General features: G+C 47.8%; 1 protein-coding gene across 1 annotated transcript in view; it reads left to right on the top strand.

Annotated features, from left to right (window-relative positions):
• Positions 1-335: 335 nt before the first annotated feature.
• The window catches only part of LOC147120017 (protein mono-ADP-ribosyltransferase PARP12-like), a 91,913-nt gene continuing 75,519 nt past the window's right edge, over positions 336-16,729 (top strand). The window contains exons 1-3 of the mRNA XM_085985508.1: positions 336-736; positions 3,046-3,181; positions 4,647-4,905. Coding sequence (XP_085841634.1) covers positions 411-736; positions 3,046-3,181; positions 4,647-4,905 — 721 coding nt within the window. The 5' untranslated portion in view covers positions 336-410. The remainder of the gene's footprint in view (positions 737-3,045; positions 3,182-4,646; positions 4,906-16,729) is intronic.

The following is a 16,729-nucleotide window of genomic DNA, read 5'->3' as shown; positions in this document are numbered from 1 at the left end:
TTACTATGTCGTGACCCTTGGTGGAATGTGCACACGTCTCCTAAGTGAGGACCAGAACAAGCTTGGCTGTGATGCCTCCACAGTGAAATAGCTGACGACACTCACAGTCTAGACTCGCATACGAAGAATGACCAAAGTAACAGGCCCCCTGGCACTTTTTACACTGTGCCCCAGCAAGAGTCAACACCTTCAGGAACTAAAGAGGAAAGTTGATAAAAAGGGAATTTAGTAACTGAAGGGTTAAAATGAAAGCCTTCCAGCTCATAAGATCACTGGGTTTGGCACAGTAGTTAACAGCTAGCCAATAAATCTCCCAGTTTCAGTTTCCTTTCTGAGTTACACAAGATCTTTTTGTTGAACTCGCCTCACTTTCAAAAGGAGACGAGGAAAATAAAACACAAGGAGGAGAAATGTCGCAACTGACTGTCACGGAATACATCCTCAAGACCCTCTGCGCCAACCAGGGGTCTCTGGATTACAACTCCATTCAGGGGAGAATTGCCAGTGACTCTGGGACTGACCTAAACCGGGTCCTGTCCAACACTGAGCACTTTGCTGTGGTGAAACGATCAGGAGCTGATCCAGTGGGGCCCAATCCGACTCCAGACAGTCTCGTCATTGCTGTCACCTTGGTCAGACTGTGCAAAGACTATTCGAAGAGGGACTGCGAGGGCTGTGGCCAGCTGCATTTATGTCGCCGCTTTATCTACGACGACTGTAGATCATCCAAAGCGAAGTAAGTGGGTGTTTAAGTGAATTCTTCTTGATCAAGAGCAATGGTACCCGGGAGTGTTAGCTGCTGCAAAGCCTGGTCTGTAAGTTGCAATGTTACAGAGGCCATCAGGGGGTTGCTGTTATCAGTCTTTTGTACGAGAGTCCAGAGTCCGCGAGCCAGCTGCCAGTGTTTATCCGGTTAAACATGGTTCCTGTACACCAGAAGGTCAGGCTATACCTGATCTGCTGAAACTTGATTCACAGACATCGGGTGGGGCATTTCTTTGTTCTTGGGATGTGGGCAAGGCTGGCATTTATTGGCCATCCTTCAATGTTCAAGTCAGTGTGCTACGTGGCTTGGAGTGGAGTGGAGTGGAGTGGTGACATTTTAACCACAACATTCGTGTTCTTCCAGGTGTGACAACAACAACTTGCACTTATACAGCGCCTTTAACATAGTAAAATGTATCAAGGTGCTTCACAGGAGCACAATGAGACAAGATTTGACACCGAGCTACATAAAAAAGATATTCGGACAGGTGACCAATAGCTTGATCAAAGAAGTAGGTTATAAGGAGCGTCTTAAAGGAGGAGAAATAGGTGGAGACGTTTCAGAAGGGAATTTCAGAGTTAAGAGCCCGGACAGCTGAAGGCACGGCCGCCAATGGTGGGTGAAAGAAATCGGGGATGCGCAAGAGGCCAAAATGTTAGGAACACAAGGTTCTTAGAGTGATGTGGGGCTGGAGGAGGTTACAGGGATAGGTTGGGGGAGGGAGGGGGTGGGGGGGCGAGGCCATGGAGCGATTTGATCATGAGATTAACAATTTTAAATTTGAGGCGTTGCTGGACCAGGAGCCAATGTAGGTCAGCGAGCACAGGGGTGGTGGGTGAATGGGACTTGGTGCGAGATAGGACACGGGCAGCAGAGTTTTGGATCAGCTGAAGTTTACGGAGGGTGCGAGGTGGGAGGCCGGCCAGGAGAGCGTTGGAATAGTCGAGTCTGGAGATAACAAAGGCATGGACGGGGGTTTCAGCAGCAGGTGAGCTGAGGCAGGAGCGGAAATCACAGGAGAGGGAAGTGCTGCCCAAGTAACCTCGCTGAGTTGCTGCAGTGCATCCTGTAGTTCATAATTACTGCAGGCACACTGCGTTGGTGGTAGAGGGGTGGACATCGATCAAGTGACTGATCTGTCCAGGATGGTGTTGAACTTGAGTGTTGCTTCAGTTGCACCCATCCAGGCAAGTGATAAGTATTCCAGGACTTAGCCGTGGTGATACCATTAAAGATTATTGGGAGTTGGTTGGGCTTTCTCATTCAAGGTGGTCATTCCTTGGCACTTACGTAGTGCAAATGATACCTGCCACTTGTCAGCCCAAGTCTAGATATTATCCAGGTTCTACTGTAGGCTGGCATCGGCATCGTCAGTGAGCAGCCACATTCTTGATCTCATGACAAAGGGAAGGTCTTTCATGAAGCACCTGAAGATGGTTGGGCTGAGGATGTGTCCCTGAGGAACTCTTGGGGCTGTGATGGTCAGCCTCTGCGAAGCACGACCTCTTCCTTTGCATCAGGTATGACTCCAGCTATTGGAGGCTTTTCTCTTTGACGCCCCCACCCATTGACTTCAGTTTTTCCAAGGGTCCTTGGTGTTACACTCGGGTCAAATGCTGTCATGATGTCGAGGGCAGCTACTCTCACCTCTCCTCTGGCATTCAGCTCTTGCCTCCATGTCTGGAACAAGGCTACGCTGAGATCTGGAGCTCGGTGTCAAATTTTGCCTATAACGCTCCTGTGAAGCGCCTTAGGATGTTTTACTACCTAGAGGTGCTACATAAATGCAAGTTGTTGTTGTTGTTGTAGAGTGCACCGAATTGGTTGGACACTGGTACCTATGATGGAGGAGGTCGAGTAGGATCATCCACTTGGCATTTTTGACTGATGATGCTTCTAAACGCTTGAGCCCTCTCTCTTGCACCTGTATGCTAGCGTCACCAGGGTTGAGGATGGGGATGTTCATGGAGCTTCCTTGATTAAATGTGGTAAGGCGATGGAGCTTTGCTCTGATCCATTGGTTGTGGGGCCGCTTGGCTCTGTTGTAAGCTCAGTTCATAGCACAGTAAGCTTGTTCAGCCTGAAAGAAGTGACCAGGGAGGGAGACAGAAAAAAACAGGGTTCAGACAGAGGTTAGAGTGCAGCTTGTACTACAGTGTGATAGATGGGGGTGTGTTATAAGGCTCTAACTGTAACCCCATTTCGCATTACAAACCGCAGGGTGATTAGCAAACCAGCTAAGATCTAAAGGTTTCCTGAACGTCCTATGTTTCTTTCAGAAAACCCTGCACATATTCTCATGACATCCAGTCCCCTTACAATGATGCTATCTTGAGTGCTAATGGGCTTCACAATCTGAACATCGAAGAACTGCGTCAACTTCTGCTGCAGAATGATCCCACCCTGCTACCCGAGGTAGGATTCGAAAGAAGGATGTTGAGAGGGGACCTCTTAAAGGAAAATAATCAGGATAGAAAAGATAAATCAAGAACGTTGCTTCAAATTTAACCACGACAGTAGGTCAAAGTTCAAATGAGGGATAGACTAATTTAGGACTGATGCCAGGAAATTCCTCTTCACACAGAAAGCATTGAAGTTTACAAATCACTGGTTAGGCCTTAGCCGGAGTATTGTGGCCAATTCTGGGCACCACACTTTAGGAAGGATGTCAAGGCCTTAGCGAGGGTGCAGAAAAGATTTATTCGAATGGCACCAGGGATGATGGACTTCAGTTATGTGGAGAGACTGGAGAAGCTGGGCTTGTTCACCATAGAGCAGAGAAGGTTAAGGAGAGATTTAATAGAGGTGTTCAAAATCACGAATGATTTTTAATTGAGTTAATAAGGAGAAACTGTTTCCACTGGCAGGAGGGCTGGTAACCAGAGGACATAGATTTAAGGTAATTGGCAAAAGAACCAAGAGGGAGATGAGGAGAATTTTTTACACAACGAGCTGTTATGATCTGGAATGCACTGCCTGAAAGGGTGGTGGAAGCAGATTCAATAGTAACTTTCAAAAGTGAATTGGATAAACACGTGAAAAGGACAAATTTGGGTAAAGAGCAGGGGGAGTGGGACTAATTAGTTAACTCTTTCAAAGAGCTGGCACAGGTATGACGGGCCAAAGGGTCTCCTTCTATGCTGCATGATTCTATGATTATAGTCATTACGATTAAGAGCGCAAAAAGTTGGCTAATAATGTTTGTTTCTCCACCTCATCTCAATTTCAGAGAGACTGAGGCTAATTCTAGTGTCCCCACCAACACCTGGGCTACATCCAGCAGTGCAGCTTATTCTTAAAGGGGCAGAACATTTGAAAAGTAAACGTTCTCATTTGAGGCCTAGTTGGAAAGGGTACTGAAGCATTAAGTAAATCAGTGCTGCTCGATGCAGATTTATTTGCAACACTTCATGGATTGGACTATGTTGCAGGCTTGCAATATAAAATAATTGGGACAATCTGGTGGTCCAATCCGTTGCTTGTATGGGTTTCTATCTGGTTTTTTGCCTCTCCCGGGAGATCCCATGGTTTGGGGTGGGGTGGAGAGTATATATTGTGATACACAAGGTATCCCAGTTATGTGGGACAGGCTGGGTGGGCCAGAGGGTCTTTTCTTGTATGTTCATATCACTGGGGTGGAGGGGGTGCTGAGTAGGAACTAGGCACTTTCCAACAGAGAAGGCAGAGGAAATAATTCAGTGCTTTCTTTAGACTCCCTGCTATGTTAGGACTCCCTTTGAGAATCCCAAGAGTTGGCAACTGTCCACCCTCATAGCCGGAAAATAGTGGATTGTACATGGAGGGAGACAAGTCAAACCTAGACAGAGGAAGGTAACAAATAAACAGGAGATGAGATTATAAATGATCTTCTCTTTTTCAGGTTTGTACCTTTTACAACAAGGGGAATGGTCCCTATGGCTCTTGCAGCTTCAAGCAGTCTTGCAATAAGCTTCACCTCTGCCTTCAGTTTGTTCTCGATGCCTGCCCGCTCGGAAGCCGGTGTGAGCGATTGCACAGCTTCCTGGAAAGCCGAGAATTGCTGGAGACTCGCAGAGTGAACATAGAACTAATCTGTGACCTGACCTCCATATATCATAATATCTGTGCAATCAGGAGATGGAAGTCTGGCGATAAGAAAGGTAAAAGCACAGTTTTGTTTCCCTTTTAATTTTTGCTTTGTTTTATTCCCTTACCCCCACCCTTAAAGGTGTCAGCTGTGGTTCAGAGGCAGCACTCCCACCTTTGTCAGAAGGTCCTGGGTTCGAATCCCACTCCAGAGACTTGAGGCCATAATCTAGGCTGACACCCCCAGTGTAGTACTGAGGGAGTGCTGCACCGTCGGAGGTGCAGTCTTATGGATAAGACGTTAAACTGAGACCCTGTCTGCCCTCTCAGTTGGAAAGAAAAGAGCCCATGGCACTATTTTGAAGAAGAGTGTAGTTCTCCTCGGTATCCTGGCCAATTTCTATCCCTTAACCAACGCTGTTTGTGGGAGCTTGCTGTGCGCACATTGGCTGCTGCATTTCCTACATTACAACAGTGACTACACTTCAAAAGTAATTCATTTGCTGCAAAGCGCTTTGGGACATCCTGAGTTTGTGAAAGGCGCTTTAGGACTGCAAGTTTTTCTTTTCTTTTATCTGACCAAAGGAGAGAGATTTCACACCCTCACTGAAAATTATTTAATTATTAACTCTTCAACTATTTAATTTCTAATTGTTACTGCTAAAAAATGCAGCCACTGTCCCAGTGCTGCTCCTGATATTGCTGACCGAAATGGTCAAGGATGTTTCATCATAGTTAAACTTATGTTAACAGTTAAAGGGGAGGAGTGGAAAATATTTGCTTGGCACTGTCTAAGACCTGTGTTCGTACTTGGTTGTGCGAGGGGCAGCTTACACAGCTATGTCCCACTTATAGAACTATACTGTTTGCGCCTGGAGTTTTCGCCAGCGTGCTGGAGAAGTGCAGAGCAGATGATTCTCTGCCAGATGTTTTAGGCCTTATCTAATATCCAGGATTTCTGGGCTGTGATTCTAGTAGCTGATCCCAGTCCTCTTCACTGTCTCTCAGTTGAAACCAGGGTTGCCAACTCTGGTTGGACGTATTCCTGGAGGGGTCATCACATGACCTCCCGCCTCCAACCGCCCCGCCCCCACACTCCTGCCATTGGTGGCCCGGCACGTCCGTCCTGGAGGCGCACCGCCTTCACATGCCAATCGGAAAGCGAACAGACTCTTTATTACCTGATTGGATGATTCTTCACCGTCAGTCAAACAGCCTTTATTTCCGTGTCTGATATTTTTAGAACTAATAAACAAAAATGTTCAAAGAAAATTTTATAACCCATGATTTTTAATGCCTTTATGATTTTTCTCCTGGGTTGTCCGGGAGATTAGCCTTTAATTCCTGGAGACTCCGGGGCAATCCCGGAGGGTTGGCAACCCTTGTTGAAACCCCTTTGGATTGTTCTCTTGACTATCTCATTGATCTCATTTTGTAATCAGCTCGAGGCTACATCGCATTCCTTTGGTGTGTTGCGGAGGTACCTGAGCTCTCTATCTGCAACAGAGAGAATGAAGTTCTGTCTCCAGCTGAAACAAGTTAATCTTTTACTGGGGGTATTGTTTTGATTCTTCGCTTACTGAATCCTGACCAAGTGGTTCATGAGATGGCCCTTTAAGTCTCATTTTGATTTGTGGGTCTAAGATAAGTGCTTATCTCTCACCTCCCTGGGCTTTGACCTAGCTTCAATCTTCCCACATCGTGGTGACTATTCCTCTTTCTATTCGTTATCAGTCCTCTGCACAGTCACATTTTGTCAGTAACTGTTCAGCTTTGTTTTTGTATCTAATCCTGTTTAACTATGTTTGTAGTTGATGTCTGTAGTGCTCTGATAGTTTGAAGTCTGGCATTATGTGCTTGATCTGAAGAGAAGATTTACCAGAATGTTACCAGAGATGAGGGACTTTAGTTATAGAAACATAGAATGGTTACAGCACAGAAGGAGGCCATTCGGCCTGCATGCCCGTGCCGGCTCTCTGCAAGAGCACTTCAGCTAGTCCCACTCCCCTGCCCTTTCCCCCTGGCCCTGCAAATTTTTTCCCTTCAGGTACTTATCCAATTCCCTTTTGAAAGCCATGATTGAATCTGCCTCCACCACCCTTTCAGGCAGTGCATTCCAGATCCTAACCACTCGCTCCGTAAAAAACATTTTCCTCATGTTTTCTTTGGTTCTTTTGCTAATCACTAAAATGTGTGTCTGCTGGTTCTCGACCCTTCCGCCAATGGGAATAGTTTCTCTCTACCTACTCTGTCTAGACCCCTCATAATTTTGAACACCTCTATCAAATCTCCTCTCAACCTTCTCTGCTCCAAGGAGAACAACCCCAGCTTCTCTAGTCTATCCACGTAACTGAAGTCCCTCATCCCTGGAACCATTTTTGTAAATTTTTTCTGCACCCTCTCTAAAGCCTTCACACCCTTCCTAAAGTGCGGTGCCCAGAATTGGACACAATACTCCAGTTGAGGCCGAATCAGTGTTTTATTAAAAAAAGACTTGCATTTATATAGCGCCTTTCATGACCACCAGACATCTCAAAGCGCTTTACAGCCAATGAAGTACTATTTGGAGTGTAGTCACTGTTGTAATGCAGCAGCCAATTTGCGGACAGCAAGGAGCAACAAATAGCAATGTGATAATGACCAGATAATCTGCTTTTGTTATGTTTGTTGAAGGTTAAATATTGGCTAGGACACCAGGGATAACTTCCCTGCTCCTCTTCAAAATAGTGCCATGGGATCTTTTACATCCACCTTAGAGAACAGACTCGGTTTAACGTCTCATCCAAAAGACAGCACCTCTGACAGTGCAGCACTCCCTCAGCACTGCACTGGAATGTCAGCCTAGATTTATGGGCTTAAGTCCTTGGAGTGGGACTTGAACCCACAACCTTCATAACTCAGAGGCGAGTGTGCTACCAACTGAGCCACAGTAACATAAAGGTTCATCATAACTTCCTTGCTTTTGTACTCTGTGCCTCTATTTATGAAGCCCAGGATCCCGTCTGCTTTTTAACCGCTTTCTCAACCTGCCCTGCCACCTCCAATGAATTGTGCACATATATCCCCAGGTCTCTCTGTTCATGCACCCCCTTTAGAATTGCACCCTTTAGTTTATATTGCCCCTCCTCGTTATTCCTACCAAAATGTATCACTTCGCATTTTTCTGCGTTAATTTCATCTGCCACCTCTTGAAAGGTGCTATCCACGAAGTTCTCAACCTCGCGGATGCACCACAGTGATGTCAGCTGCTGCTCCAGCTCTGAAACCCGGAGCTCGAGCTCCTCCAGGCGATGACACTTCCTGCACACGTGGTTGTCCAAGACACGGGAAGAGTCCTGGGCCTAGAAATTCGGTGAGCTGCGCCACCAGTTAGCGCCTAAAGAGGGCACTCAGTGGCTTTAACGCCACTGGCCACGCCTCCCGCGATATTTAGCGGGGCGCTAATGGCGACGTTAGCCTGTAGCGCTGCGCCACCACTGATGACGTCATCGGTGTGCGCAGCGCCCCGCTACCGCCCCGATTGCGATATTTGGTCGCGCCCACCTCTGTAACGCCGGTCGCAAATCGCGCACAGTTCACGGGGCCTACCTGTGGCGGTAGTGGCGCAAATTAAGGTGGAGGTGCGGGGCGGCCATTTTCTTCGGTGGCTGCCTGCCAGCAACTCTGTCCCCGGCCTCCTGATCCCCCCCCCCCCCGGGCAGTGCCGGCTGTGTCCCGAGAGCCCGGCACTTCTCCTCGGTGCCGGGCTCTTTTGCCGGCACTCGCGATCGGTCATCGCGCTGGTGCAGGCCCCTCCCCCTTAAGAAGGGGAAGAAGGCCTGCAGTACCGCAGCGCGCCGTGCCACAGCGTGTGGCGCTGCGGCACGTTGCGCTGCGATATTCTGTTTCAGCGCCCCAAGAGGGACGCGGGGCGCCTCGAGCAGCGCCCCGCGTCCCTCTTGGGGCGCTCAAGCTGAATTTCTGGTGGGCGCAATGGCTCCGATCGCAGCGGTAATTCTGGCGCCCAGGTGAAACGGGGCGCCACCGAATTTCTAGGCCCCGGAGTTCCCACATGGACCAGATGTGCATTCCACGGGACGGAGGTGCCCTGCCATGCCATCTATTTATTCGACTATTAACTAACTTACTGAAATAAACTTAAGACTAAGGGATAAAAATTCGGTAGGTTAGTGTCCCCCATTAGTGCCTACAGAGGGCAGTAATGGGGCGCTGATGCAGTAGCGCCGGAGCGAGGAGAATCCAGCGCCGCATGGCAAATCCGCCCCCCTCCCCGTTGCGCCGCCGGTACGAGGTACCGCCGGGGACTTCAATGGCAGGCAGATCGTGACATCAGTGAGCGTGCAACGCGCACTGGGTGCCCGATCTGGAAATTCATTGTTGCCACTTACCATAGTGCTTCGACCAGACAGCGACAGGAAGCCAGCTCCAGCGATGTTATTTAAAGGCATCAGCATTAATCACTCGCAGCTGTCAGGGCAGGTTAGTTTCAGTGATTTCTTGTCAGTTTCACCCAGTGGAACAGTTTGTATGAGTAACTTCGAGCTTCTTTTGTATCAGCAGTTTTCTGGCAAATGCAAAGTGGCTACATTTATTGTTCAAAGATTCAAACTGCTACACTTGACAACATTAATGTGGGCTGTACTGCCATGCGGAGGGAGGGTAGGCAGTGAGAAATACGGGGGAACATGTGCACAGAGGGGTGAGGAGAGACATCAGGGCTCTCACCAGGAGGCCATACCCTCCGAGGTTATTCCGACAGCACTTCTCCTACCTTCAATTAAGCGAGGATCAGTGTATTAGATGGCTCCGCATAACCAAGGTGGTGGTCACAGAACTCTGTCACCTCCTCCAAACAGACTTCCAGCCTCACACCAGGATGACTTAAACCCCAGATCCCTTTTGCTCACCACATTCCCAACATACCACCCCTGTGTCATGCCATTCACAGCGTCCTCCTGGGTGCAAAGGTGAAATGAGAGAGACCACAAAATATTGCAAACTCCATTAATAAATGTATGCATAAACATATCACATTCATTCTAATAACTAATGACCCTTGTACCTGCCATGTTTGAATAGCTGCCATTGTGTGCAAGGTGTGAGATGTGGGTGTGAGTGTTGTTAGGTAGAGATTGTAGGTGGGTGTGTGCTGGGGATCTGGTGCTTTGGGCAGTGTGTGAAGCTTGTGGTACAGATGGTGGTATGCAGCATTTGTTGAAGCATTCAATCACCTTGACCACCCGACTGAGGTGGATCTGCCATGAGCACACCTGCTTCAGTCCTCCGGCTCCTTCTCCTTGTTGTGCTTCTCCTTGCTGAGGCAGCTGCACAGTCAGCAATGCTGAGAATGAGGTGCTGCAGTATCAATGAACCTCCCCTTTAAGTACTGGGAAAAGCCTGTGGCAATGATGAGTTACGATTAGACTGCACCCGATATTGGTCCACCCTTTCAGTGTAATACCAATGAGCTAGGCCTTTAAGACTTGATTTATTGCTCCAATCATTTCTTTGAGCAGTGAGAATGAATTTTGTGTGCAGTCTAAAGCATTAGCGCCTGGCGCTAATTCTCAAACTTTTCTAAAGATACTGCCCATTCCTGGGTTATAATGGCCCAGTAATTCCTGTCACAACGCGTGAGTACGGACAGGGTACTCATGCGTGTGCCAGGAGGAATTGCCGGTTTTCAGCATGCACAGCGCATGCGCTGAAAACCGGCATTTCCTGTCCTCTGACCCAAGGGGTTAAGAGGCTGAACGCATGCGCGGTATTGGGCAGCGCGTGCGACTTGGATTTCCTGTATTTTTACAGATTTGCGCATGTGTAAAGGGCTCCAGTTTTTACGCATTGAAAAACCACACGTAAGTACTTAGTTTTACAGGTAAGTGGTCTTTTAGTACAATTTAGAATTTTTTTTTCCACAGGTTTATTATTTTTAAAGAATCTACAGTAAGGTAAGTTTAGTTTTAGACCCTATTTTTTAAAAATTTATTTTTTTCAAAAATTTGATTAATTGTTTAAAATAGTTTTTTAAAGTTATTCATAGTTAATTTAATTATTGGGATGCTTTTTAAAATTTTATTTAAAGTTTAAGTAGTGTTTTGGGGTGCCGTACTTTTCATGAGTTTGACAGTCTTTACTATCAAACTTATGAATGAAGTTTCCCCTCCCCTGATTGGCTGAACAGTGCTCACCTGATCCCAGCCGGCACATCGCACTAACTACGCCGCTGGGTCAGGTTAGCACAGCGCGCCGAGATCAGAACCGGGCCACTTACAGGAAATCCACTGCGGGCCAGGTTTCAGATGTCAGCGCGCCGGGTAAGTGCACATCGGGGGCTTGCACGCGCGGCAAGCCCCCGACAGGAATTACTGGGCCAATGAATTTGGGCCTACCTTTGTCTCCAGCCACTTCTCTCGCTCTCTTACTTAAAGTCTTTATTCAAACAATTATTTATAGTTATCGGGTCCCGCTATCTTTATTCTCTGCCTCCAGTGCTGCCAACTCCTCACAGGTCTGCTGTGGCTCAGTGGGTAGCACTCTCTAGGTGGGAGGGGCTAGGAGTGAGCAGGTGTTACTGGTTGCCTGATTTCTGCAGGGAGTTGGAGTGAGTTTGTAAAAAGTTGGTGGTGGGTTTTTTTCAGGTTTTAGGGCCTTCTTGGCCCATAAACAACAGCCAGATGGCTGCTGAGGGATCTGGAGTGCCGGGCCCCTCAGAAGACAGTGTTCTCAAGATGAATTTAATTAGGGGAGAAACTGTGGTTGGAAGGGAAAGAAAAAGGCCCAAAGATTTGGGCTGGGTCCCCAGGAGGTTTGGAAAAGAAAACACGGTGGTGGTTCAGTGCGAGAATAAGGAGATACGAGCTTGGGATATTATCCCATGAGGACTGTGGTGAGGGAAGTTGCTTTGCCTGCCGACCAAAGCCAAATGTTGGGTTCGAGCTGACGGTCAGTGGCCGAGAGGAGGTGGAAAGACTTTTACTCAGTTTGAAAGTTGGCAATAAGTTCTTGGAGGTATCTCTGCTATATTCGGAAGAGGTGGTGGGCTCATTCTTAAACTTGCCAGTTTATATTGAGGACGATGTGCTAATCAAAAAGTTGGAGTCGTGGGACATTAAAATTTGCTCAGCAATTACGTAAAGGTGCGGTTCCCAGAAGGGGTGAAGTCATTACAGTACAGCATGAAATTCGAGACAATGGAAGGAGTGCAGTACTTCCGAGTACTGCGTGATAACCAAGTGAAGGTTTGTTATTATTGTCTTGGACACGACCATCTTGTAAGAAACTGTCCAGACTTGTACTGTTATAATTGCGGCGAGTCTGGACATATCGCTCGGAGCTGCAAGGCAGAGAGCTGTGGGGTGTGTCACAAAGGCCCCACCCGCTGTGAGTGCGAGGCAGAAGGAAGCTCTATGAGTGACAAGGAGATGGGAGAAGGAGCACGAGGTGTGAGTGGAACGGCTGGAGGAGTGGAGCAGTCAGAGGATACAGCTGGTAAATTGAAGAAGAAAAGAGCACAGGAAGAGGCAGAAAATTGCGGAGCAGAGAACAGGATGGAGATGGTGGAAAACACACCAAGTACAGTGGAAAAGAACAAAGGCAGCAGAGGGCAGCAAGGGTCGAGTGCAGACTCGAGCCTTAATACGGTTCAGCTCTCCCTAAAGAACCTGGTGTCTGCGGGGGAAGAGGAGGCGGGAGCGGGGTGCGTGGTAAATGTAAATACTCCAACGAAAGATGGGGAGTCGGACATCTCGGTGAGCAGGAGGGGACAAGACAAGGAGAGGGTGCAAGAGGCAGGAGCCTTAAAGGGGCAGCAGGACGGGAGTGGCGAGACAAAGGGAGCAATATAGGTGCGCCATTGTCCCAGAGAGAGAATGATCAGGGAGCAAGGGTCAGAGGTGGAGATGAGGTCGAAAGGAGTGGCACTGTTGGAGAAACCACGATAGCAGGAAGACTCTCTATGGGAGATGATGTATCTGACAGGGAGCAGGATTATGTATCTGACGGGGAGCAGGCACAGAGGGGGAAAAATTCAGTTGGTAGCGCCACCCGTTAGCGCCTTAAGAGGGCGCTAAGTGGGGCGCAAACCAACTAGCGCCCGGGCACGGCACTGCCCACGCCTCCCACAAAATTCAGCGGGAGGTTAGTGGTGGCGCTAACCGGTAGCACTGCACCGCTGGCGATGACATCATTGGTGTGCGCAGCGCCCCGCTCACGCCCCGGCCGCGATCTGCGGGAGCGCCCCCTGATTTATCACCTGATGCTATGTCCGACAGGGTCAGGAGGGCGTACCTGCGGCCGGGGAAGCGCAATTTAAAGGCGAGGTGCGGGGTGGCCATTTTTGTTGCTGGCCGCATGCCAGCACCTGCCTGCGCTCCCGACCCCGGTCTCCTGAACCCACCCCCTGCGGAGTGCTGGCTGTGCTCCAAGAGCCCGGCACTTCTCTTGGGTGCCAGGCTCTTTTGCCTGCACTCCCGATCCCCGGGGGCCCAGCTGGGCCCCAGGTCGCGCTGCACAAGGCCCCTCCCCTTTAAAAAGGGGAGGAAGGCCTGCAATAACACAGCGCGACGTGCCGCAGCGTGTGGCGCTGCGGCACATAGCGCCACGATATTCACTCGCAGCGCCCCAAGAGGGATGTGGGGTGCTTCCAGTAGCGCCCCGCTTCCCTCTTGGGGCGCAACCACTCAATTTCCGGCGCGGGGGCACTAATTTTTCCGGGTAGCGCCCCGGCGAAGTTCACGCCTCAATTGGGGCGCTACTCAATTTTTAGCCCAGAGGGTTACAGAAGAGCTTGAGAGTGAGGAATTAGAGGGGGACAGAGACATGGAAGTGGGGGGTGGGGTGGCATCATGTGGAAAGGGAAAGGTTAATGAGGGGCAGAAGGAGGGAGAAAGGGCAGCTCCTTGGCCCAAACGTAATGCAAGGAAGAGGCTGAAACAGCAGGGAAGGTTCAAACAGGAGGTGAAAAAGAGTCAGAGGCTGCAGGAAAAAGCAACAGCTGGCCGAAAAATTGGGAAGGAGCATGTGAGGAGGGAAGGGCCAGAGATTAAATGATGGGGAGATTATCTTCGGAGCCATGATTACATTGGTCTCGATTAATGTGAACGGACTGAGGGGTGAGAAGAAATTGCAGCAGTTGTTGCAGGGTTTTAAAGGCATGGACTTGTTGTGTCTGCAAGAAACCTTTTGGGATGAGGATATCCTAGAAAGAGTTCAGAAGGTTTGTAAGGGAGAGGTGTTTGCAAGTTGTGCAAACAATAACCATAGAGGCGTGGCTGTTTTGGTGAGTCCGTCCATAAAAGTGAACATTGCCTTGGTGGACAAGGACACTGAGGGGAGATTTTTATGGCTAAGGGTAAAAATGGAGGAATTTAATTGCGATCTCTTTAATATCTATGCACCGAATGACCATTGCAAGCGTCGCACGGGGGTTATTCACTGAAGTGGCAGAGGTGGAAAATCCTTGTATAGTGGGGGATTTTAATGTATTTTTATTTTGGATGGACATTTCAGCCCAGATGACCTTTAAGGATGATAACTCCAGAGGGATGATTGTAAAAATGATGGCAAATTTAAATTTGAGAGACTTATGGAGGGACCGGAACCCCATAAAAAGGGAATTCTCCAGAACAGGTTGGGTGGGTGATGTTTTAAAACAGAGCTGAATAGATTTTGTGTTAATGCGGGAAGGGTTAAGTTCTGAGGTGATGGAGATTTATTATAAAATATTATTTTTTAGTGACCACTCGGCTTTGGTTCTTAGAATTAGGAACAGCAGAGTTAAGATCGGTTCAGGGCTGTGGATTTTAAACAATCAATACCTGAAAGAAATTGCTTATAAAGAAGGATTTTAAATATAATAAAGAATGCTCGGATAGAACCTTTGTTCTTGAAAGAAAGAAGAGTTTGGTGGGGCAATTTCAAATATGAGGTAAAAGTTTTTTCGGTACGTTATGGGAAAAAGAGAGTGGCAGCTAACCGGCATCGAGAACAGAATATAAACAAAAGGTTTACGGATGTTTGTAAAGCAGTTGACGGAGGGGATAAGGGAGTTGAGACTAAGTTCCGGGTGCTAAAGGAAGAGTGGGAATTATTGCAAGCTGAAAAATGCAAGGGGGCCATTCTCCATGCAAAGGCTAGAAATGCACTGGAGGGCGAAAGATGCACTAGATATTTTCTAGAGCAAGAGAAGCTGCGACAGAGATTATCATTAATTGGAGAGTTGAAGGTTGGGGAGAAGATCATTCATGAAAGTGGGGAGATTTTAGAGGCAGCTAGCAGCTTTTATCAAGAGTTAAATACAAAAGAAGACATTTCCAATTTGGCGATGGAGAAGGTTAGTGCTTTTATTGAAGAGGGTTTAAAGGAGGATGAGAGAAGCATGTGTGACAAAGAAGTAGGATTAGCGGAAATAAAAGTAGCAATAAGTGGAATGAAGGGGAAGAAAAGCCCAGGGTCCGATAGACTAAGTGCAGAATTTTATAAAGAATTTTTTGAGATTTTAAGTCCATTGCTCTTAGAAGTTTTTAAGGAAATTAAAATTGAGGGAAGCCTGGCCCCATCTATGAGGAGAGGTGTCATAAGCTTAGCTTATATAAAAATAAAGGGGATAGAAGGGATCTGAAGAATTGGAGGCCCATCACATTATTAAATGTGGATTATGAGATCTTGGCGAGGGTTATGGCAAATCGTATGAAGGAGGTGTTGCCGCAGATAGCTTTGCCCTTTCAGTCCTATGGAGTCATAGGCCGGGACATCACAGACTCTTTGGTCTCAATCCGAGATGCGATAGAGCTCTTGGAAGAGAGTGGGAGGGAGGCTTATGTATTCAAGATAAATCAAGAGAAAGCCTTTGATAGGGTCTCTCATGAGTTTTTATTGAAGGTTTTGGAAGCATTTGGTTTCGGGGAAAATTTCATTGAGTGGATAAGGATTTTTTATTCAAACATATTTAGCTGTGTTAAATGTAATGGTTTTTTATCCAAGTATTTTCCAATACAGAGATTGTTAAGTTTCATGATGTGAAAGAAACAAGGTGTAGTTGGGAATAACAACAGAAAATGCTGGAAAAACTCAGCAGGTCAGGCAACATCCGTGGAGAGAAATTTGAGTTGACGTTTCGGGTTGGACCCTTCTTCAAAACTGGAAAGAAAAGAAACTAGATCGAAGGCAGGTCTGCGATCGGACAAAAGAATAAAAGAAACAAAAGAAGTAAAAGAGATTAGAAGCTAGATGAGATGGTAATAGGCTGGGATTAGGTGTAAAGTGTACTGGCAGGGCAAAAGATAGCTGCCAGGTGTGAGAGAGAAACAAAAGGAAAGGGGGGGGGGGGAAAGGAGTGGAACAATTGCAAGAGAAAATGAAATGGGGGCCGAGCTTATGATCTGAAATTGTTGAATTCAATATTGAGTCCGGAAGGCTGCAGACTGCCTAATCGGAAGATGAGGTGCTGCTCCTCGAGTTTACGTTGAGCTTCCGTGGAACAATGCAAGAGGCCAAGGACGGTGAGGTCCGAGTGGGAATGGAGCGGTGAATTAAAATGACAGGCAACCGGAAGCTCGGGGTCACCCTTACGGACTGAACGGAGGTGTTCCGCAAAGCGGTCACCCAATCTGCATTTGGTCTCCCCAATGTAGAGGAGACCGCTTTGCGGAACACCTCCGTTCAGTCCGTAAGGGTGACCCCGAGCTTCCGGTCGCCTGTCATTTTAATTCACCGCTCCATTCCCACTCGGACCTCACCATCCTTGGCCTCTTGTATTGTTCCACGGAAGCTCAACGTAAACTCGAGGAGCAGCACCTCATCTTCCGATTAGGCACTCTGCAGCCTTCCGGACTCAATATTGAATTCAACAATTTCAGATCATAAGCTAGGCCCCCATTTCATTTTCTCTTGCAATTG

The sequence above is a fragment of the Somniosus microcephalus genome, chromosome 4 (genome assembly GCF_052327205.1).
Source record: "Somniosus microcephalus isolate GS21.2 chromosome 4, FLI_Smic_1.0, whole genome shotgun sequence".
NCBI lineage: Eukaryota > Metazoa > Chordata > Chondrichthyes > Squaliformes > Somniosidae > Somniosus > Somniosus microcephalus.
Note: the sequence above shows the minus strand (reverse complement) of the source record. Positions and strands in the feature narration are given on the sequence as shown.